The 7,435-nt window shown below is 50.7% G+C and overlaps 1 protein-coding gene across 1 annotated transcript in view; it reads left to right on the top strand.

The window, feature by feature from the left end:
• The first annotated feature begins 734 nt into the window (after positions 1-734).
• The window catches only part of LOC121922238 (photoreceptor outer segment membrane glycoprotein 2), a 14,030-nt gene continuing 7,329 nt past the window's right edge, over positions 735-7,435 (top strand). Inside the window, exon 1 of the mRNA XM_042451433.1 lies at positions 735-1,382. Within this exon, the coding sequence (XP_042307367.1) occupies positions 802-1,382 (581 nt within the window). The 5' untranslated portion in view covers positions 735-801. The remainder of the gene's footprint in view (positions 1,383-7,435) is intronic.

The raw sequence follows: 7,435 nt of genomic DNA, 5'->3' as shown, positions 1-7,435 counted from the left end.
CTGAAGCTTCTAAAAGTATTTGTGCTTGTTATTTGAAAGATGTTGCTATTGATTGTGCAGGGGATTCATTAATCTGATTTTTGTATGGATGGATGCTTTTCATATATGTATGTATATATATTTGTATTCTTTTCCTGGATTTTATTCAGTTTTAAATTTTTTGAAATGGCTTTTAGATTAGATTCCGAATCTCCAGAGCTGGAATAGATTCTGAATCTGTTTTTAATTGGAGTTACAGTGTTGAAAGGGATTCCAGTAAGGTCATTTTGCGTAACCTCAAACTCATTTCTGTACAATAACTAATTCCTTCAGGATCTGAACACAGAACAGTAACTTGTTCTAATTAACTAATTTTAATAATTATTTTCAAATAATTTTGGTCAGTGCTGTCTCTAGAGCTTGTCTTTTTCTGTCAGATCACTACACACAGCTATTTTTAATGTTTTGGGGCATTTATTGGAAGTGACCTAAGTCTGTCATACTTACATGAGAGTATGCCACACTGAACTCAATGTGTAGTTTATTTTCTACTAAAGCATAGGGATAGCTGGATCTTTGTAGTGGTGTCCCAATTGTGAGGCTGACGTGAGAAGCCAGTAGTTCTCATAGCTGTTTGGTAATATGTTAAGAGGCTACGCAGGATGTTGGGCTGCATGTGATATAAATACATACAAGGAAAGGCACTAATCTCTCTCCCTCTCTTTCACAGGCTTCTGCCGTATGCCTTGGCCACTTTGGGCACACTCTGATAATCTGATTAGGAGATTTTCCTGAGCAACACTTCTTAATGCTGTAGTGACCATGGCTGTCCTTAAAGTAAAATTCACCAAAACAAAGAGAGACAAGTTGGCTCAGATCTTGTGGATCCTGAACTGGATTTCTGTGGTGTCTGGTGCAATTCTCTTCAGCCTAGGACTCTTCCTCAAAATAGAAATCAGGAAGCGCAGTGAGGTGATGGCCAAAGGAGACGTCAACTCTGTCCCCAATATGCTAATCTCTGTAGGGGTCATAGCCTGTATCATCAACTTTCTTGGAGGCAAAATCTGCTATGACTGCACAGACATGAATAAGTTTAACCGATGGAAGTTGGTTATGCTCCCCTACATTGTGTGCACATTCTGTTTCACCTTTTGCATCTTGGTGGGTGCTATAATGTGTTACACCATGAGAAATGAGCTGGAGGAATCTCTATACCTGGGACTCAGAGATGCTATCAAGTTCTACAAGGATACAGATATCCCTGGGAGGTGCTTCTTAAAGAAAACTATAGATGCATTACAGATTAGATTCCAGTGCTGTGGAAACAATGGCTTCAGGGACTGGTTTGAAATTCAGTGGGTCTCAATTCGCTATCTGGATATGGCTTCAAAGGAGGTTCTAGAGTAAGTATTACTGTGAAACATGTTTAAACAATTCTCATACGATAAGCTTTAGTTCAGCAAATGTATCAGAGTGGAGATTCGAACCCTAGTCTCCAGAGTTGTAGTTCAACACCCAAGCCATTACACCATGCTAGCTCAAGTATAGTCATGCCTGTGAATAAATTAGATAACCTTCACTAATATCTAAGCCCCAGCTCAATAAATAATAATGATACAAACCTACCTTGTATTGTACAACTACAATAAGAATCATTTAAAAGATTTAAAATTATAAAAAGTGTGTGAAATCTTCCACCCAAATCATTTGGGAGTTCTTTTTATGGCAGGGGTGGAAAACACAATTTATCTTTATTTTTTGGAATGTAATTCCCTTCAATACTAGCCAGTGTACCTTCTCTTCAATACTAGCCAGTGTTCCTTATGGCTGGAATGATAAGTGCTGCAGTCAAGCAATACCTGAAGACAATAGTGGCTTCCAGGTAAATGGGATGATGAATCCACTCTGGGTTTTCATCTAAATTTTAAAGGAGACATCCAAGGTACTGGATTATCCCAAAACAGGTTCAGCACTTTGCACAGTTCCTTTCAAAATTCAGATTAAAACCTAGAGTGGATTAACTGCTCTACTGACATGGAAGCTGCCAGCTGTCAGGATCTGAAGGGTCTGATCTACTAGAACAGTCCTTTAATTCAAAGCTGTTCTGTGCAAGTGAGCCCACCAACTCAGCTTATCCATACTGTTACAAACTCTGGGATCTTCCAAACAGGTTTAAAGAAACATGGCTTCTCACACTACAGTACTCTGAGTTGCCGCTGTGTCTACTCGTTTCATTTTTTTGGTGGATCTGTTTGTGGTGATGTCTTAGATCAGTACTAAGACTATTCTAAGGTGTGTTTCTTTTAATCCTGGGAAATATTTGGCTGAGGTGGTCCTGTGGTTTGAAGGGAAATTTTTATCCTCTCTTAAGATGAGTTACAGATCTACCATGTACAAATGTCTTTTCACTGATATACTATGGCACTACAACTCTGGAAGAAAAATTTTAAAAAGAGAAAGAAAGAAAGAAAGAAAGAAAGAAAGAAAGAAAGAAAGAAAGAGACTTTTTTTGTTGTTCTAATATTATTCAAATTACAAAGAAGCCCACTTAAAAGTAGGCATAAAATGTTACAGCTGATGCTGGTAACTGCCAGAATATAGTCTGAGACATCAAAAGGACAGGTTGCTTACCTGTAACGGTATTTCTTCGAGTGGTCATCTGTGAATACATACAAATGGGTTTCACTGCGCCTGCGCAGTGCTGCTCGGAACCTACTGGAATCACTGGGCAGAGTTCACTCTGCAACATATTGAAACTTTTTGGCGGTAACTCCGCCCACCCGTTATAAGGCCCCTGCCTTCCCGCTCTTTTCCCCAGTTCCGCAATTTTTCCGCCAAGCAGGCGATGGAAAGAGCCAATGTGAGCAGGACACTGAGGGGACGGACGGGTGGGATTTGTATGTATTCGCAGATGACCACTCGAAGAAATACCGTTACAGGTAAGCAACCTGTCCTTCTTCTTCGTGGTCTCTGCGAATCATACAAATGGGTTTAGACTGACAAGCTTAGGTAAGCGGTGGAGGGAGTGTCCTGATACCAAAGCTATGGTAACCCAAAGGTATATTTATTACAAATAAAACACCTTGAACCATAAAAGAGTCAGTCTTTTTGTTCATGCACAGATCACATAGCAATAACTTTGCTAAGCCCGAGAAGGGAACAGAGGTCATGCAAGACCGATCCATAGGGCTTGTGCAAACCAACATTCAACAAATGTAACAGTATCAACTGTAGAACACAAAACCTCAGTAGTGCAATCAATGCAACCCTGAAACCAACACAGCCCTCCCGAAAGCTGTGTCTCGGATGGCTCTGGTGTCCAACCTATAGTAGTAAAGACAGAGGTTGAGACCAGACAGTAGCCTTACAGACATCCCCCAAGGAATCCCCAAGAGGAATGCGGAGGACGTTGACATTGTCCTTGTCGAATGGGAACGAACCCTGCCAGGGGGAGGTTTACCCAACAGCTCATAGCAGCGGTGGATGGTACCAGCCACCCATTTGGACAACCTCTGAGCAGACACAGGCAACCCCTTCTTTGGTTCCAAGTAGGTTGGAAAGGTCTCTCGGAACGATAAGAGGCAGCAGTTCTGTCCAGGTAAAAGGCCAGCGCGCTCATGACCTCAAGAGAGTGAAGGCGTCGCTTTTCATCCAACATCGTGGATGCGAGAGTGGCAACACAATGTCCTGGCACATGTGGACAGCAGACACTACCTTAGGCAGGAAGGTAATGTCCGTACGGAGGACCACCTTGCCCCTGTGGGACAACAGGAATGGCTGGTCCCTCCGTAAGGCACAGAGTTTGCCCGCACAGCGGGCAGAGGTGATGGCCACAAGAAAGTGGTATTTGAAGTCAATAGACTCAAGTCCGCTGTGGCCACCGGTTCAAAGGGCTTGGATTGGAGAGCCGACAGTACCGGCTGCAAACTCCAAGTCGGTGTAGGTACCTAGACAGGAGGGTAAAGGTTGGCACAACCCTTCAGGAACCCCTTCACCAAGGGGTCTTTGAATAAAGAAAAACCTCTCTCCGAACTGGTATTTGGCACAAATGGCAAAAAAGGTAGCATATGATGGACGTGAGGGACAGCCCTCCATCAAAGAGTGCCATCACAAGACCCAGCACCACTGGAGTGGACACTTGTGTCGGAGAGAAGCCCTTTTGGTCGAGGAAGAGGCAAGTCTCCTCCATTTCAGGGCATAGGACCGCTGGGTGGAAGGCTTCCTCGCAGCCAGGATCGCCGTCCTCACCGACTCCGGCAAGGCAGTCGGGGCCGAATCCTGTAGGCCACCAGCGGCAGGCTCTCTATGTCCGGGTGGAGAACTCGTCCGTCCTGGATTGACAACAGGTATGGACGCGGGTAGAGACGGAGGCCGCATCCGTCCTGGATTGACAACAGGTATGGACGCGGGTAGAGACGGAGGAAGCATCTCCTGGAGAGGTAGAGAAGGGATGCAAACACAGCTGTCTTGGCCACCACGGGGTGATCAGGATCGCGTACGAGCGATCCGTTGTCATATTGGACACCACCCTGATAATGAGAGGGAACGGAGGGAGCGTAGAGGAGCTCCCCCGTCCAGAGGAAAGCGAATGCGTCTCCGAGGGATCTGTCCATTCGCTTCCTGGAGCAGAACTGGGGACAGTAGCTGTTCCAGGTGGTCGCGAAGAGGTCGATCCGGGGGATTCCCCACCGATCGAAGAGGTCGCTGACCGTCCCGGGATGGAGCCTCCACTTGTGGCCCACCGATGGAGACCTGCTAAGGCAGTCTGCCAGCTCGTTTTCCTCCCGGGGAGGTGAATCGCTTGGAAGAGGACGCGTCTCTGGGTGCACCAGTCCCAGATGCGGAGCGTGAGGTTGAGCAGGGTCCTGGACCTGGTACCACCTTGTTCGTTGATGTAGTACATCATGGTGGTGTTGTCCGTACTGAGGAGGATCACTCTCCCTGAGACAGCAAACTTGAACGCCCTTAAGCCTTCTCAACTGAGAGCATCTCCAACACGTTAATGTGGAGGAGCTTGTTTTGTGAGGACCACCTGCCTTGACGACGAGGTCAAGCAGGTGTGCGACCCATCCCTCCCGGGATGCGTCGGTTGTCAGGGCCAGTTGTGCCTGGGACTGATGAAAGGGCATCCCGGTGGAAGCATTGGAGCTGTTAAGTCACCATATGGGAGAAGCGGCTACCGGTCTCGTAACCGTGCGCCACTTTGAAGGCGGGTCCTCCAACGGAGAAAAGACGGAGAGGGACCAGGATTGGAGAGGACGAAGTCTTGCCCAGGGGGTGACGAATGTAGTCGATGCCATGTGGCCCAGGGCAACTTGGACGCCTCCGGCTCTCACCCTTCTGTGTGAGATGTACTGCCTGAGAGATATTGTCAGGGCCTGAAACGGTCCGGAGGAAGCAAGGCTAGACAGTTCCCGGAGTCAAGAATGGCCCCGATGAACTTGACCTGCCTGGTCGGCGAGAAATGGGGCTTTTCCCTGTTGTCGACCAGCCTGAGGGAGTCCAGCAGGCGCAAGGCGAATGCGACTGCCTCCTGCAGCTTGTCTTGGGACTCGGCTGCAAACAGCCAGTCGTCCAGGTAGGGAAAAACCATGAAGCCCTTCTGATGAAGGTATGCCACCACTGGTGCCACGCACTTAGTGAAGACTCGTGCAGCCGTGGCCAAGCCGAAAGGAAGCACATTGTGGTGGTACGAGTCGAAGCCAACCGCGAAGGCGAGGAATCTCCGGTGGGAGTCCCGGATCCCGACGTGGGAGTAGGCATCGTTCAGGTCGACGGTCGCGAACCACAGATCCTTGCGGCTGTCAAGGGCGGGTGTTGAGGACATGCCGTGTTTATTTGCCGCTGCGTGAAAAAAAAGCCGGCTCCGTTGAGCGGCATGTCCTCGATGGCAGCTCCGACCGTCGGGTTGAGGTCGGGGTAGTCCGCCATGTTCGTGGAAGTGGTAATAAACCAGCTTCCGATGGAGCGAGCCTCGTCCCTGATCTCCACCAGCTGCCTGTGGATGTCATTTGGGACGTCCGGAACGAGGGGGGGAAGATCCGGTCCATGAGGGTCTGGACGTAAGCCCCCATGCAAGCGGTGTAGTTGGCGGCTTCAACCCAAAGGGCCGATGCCGAGTAGGCCTTCTCGGCCAGTCCGTCGACCTTTTTAGCCTCCCGGTCGACAGGGGAGGTGGCCTGCTTCGGGGTGAAGCTGAGTTGGGCTCCCTCCACGATGGCAGAGTTCGGCCTAAGGTGTTAGGCCAACAAAGGGCCATTCGCTGGAGCGACTGTGTAAAGCGACTCTATTTTGTGGGAGGACGCAGACAGGGCGGCCGGAGGGTTCCAGGACCTCTTTACGATGGTCTGGAGAGAGGGAAGGAGAGGCAGGCACTGCGGAGTGGGACTGGTCCATGTACCCGACGCTCAACCGGGTTGTCGGCGTCGTCCTCCGCGGATGCAAGCTCGATGTGGAGGGCCCTCGCCATTTTGACCACATATTCAGTGAAGGACCTGCCGTCGTCCGACGGGGAAGACGGCTCTGTCCTCTAAGGGGAGGCCGAGCCCGAGAGGACATCCTCGTCCGAGGGTGCCTCCGAAGGTGGCAGCGGCCCGTTTTCGGAGTCCAGGTCAGAGGAGAGAGGATCCGTCACTTTGACCTGGGATCCCGGGCGGGTTGGAGCAAAGTCGACTGAGGACCGGTAGCATACTGGTGTCGGCTCCAGGTCGCGGGGGGCCGACGAGGTGGAAGCGCGAGCCTGTTTGGAGGAGGAGCGCTTCTTCCTTTGCCCTCGGTGGGTCGGTGGTGGGCCGATCCCCGGAGGGCTTGGCCTTTTTAGGGGCAGGATATCAACCCGCCTCGCCGTGGTGCCTCTTTTTCCCAGGCCTGGGAGGCTCCTCCGTAGGGGAGAATGGGTTGCGCCCACGAAGGCCTCGGGACTTCGACCCTTGCACCGGCTCGGTGCGCCCCTTGGGTATCGCATGGCACGATCCCTTGGATGCCCTGGAGGACCAAGGCGAGGTGAAAAGGACCTCCGGCTCAGTAGCCTCGTTCGAACGGGAGCCCTCCGATCCCTTCTTCGAACGGGAGCCCTCCGATCCCTTCTTCGGTTAGGGGGCCCGCTCGGTACCCTCAGTCCCCAATGACTTAAGGATTGGAGTGTTTTGGCAGGTGGTACTAGGAAAGGCGGTTTTGAGCCACGGGCCACAGTCGTCGGTGGCACTGGGCGATTTAGAGCCACGGGACCATATCGTCGGTGGCATGGGCGGTTTGGAGCCATGGGCCCATCCCGGTGACAAACTGGGCGGTTTTGGACCACGGGTCACATAGTCGGTGGCACCTGGGCGGTTTGGAAGCCACACGGGCGCACACGTCGGTGCACTGGGCGCTTCGGAGCCACGGCCACATCGCCGGTGGCACTGGGGGTTTGAGGAGCCCCGGGCCACATCGTCGGGGCACTGGGCGGTTTGGGACC

This window comes from Sceloporus undulatus, chromosome 1 (assembly GCF_019175285.1).
Source record: "Sceloporus undulatus isolate JIND9_A2432 ecotype Alabama chromosome 1, SceUnd_v1.1, whole genome shotgun sequence".
NCBI classification, from domain to species: domain Eukaryota; kingdom Metazoa; phylum Chordata; class Lepidosauria; order Squamata; family Phrynosomatidae; genus Sceloporus; species Sceloporus undulatus.
This window is presented reverse-complemented; position numbering and strand designations above follow the sequence as displayed.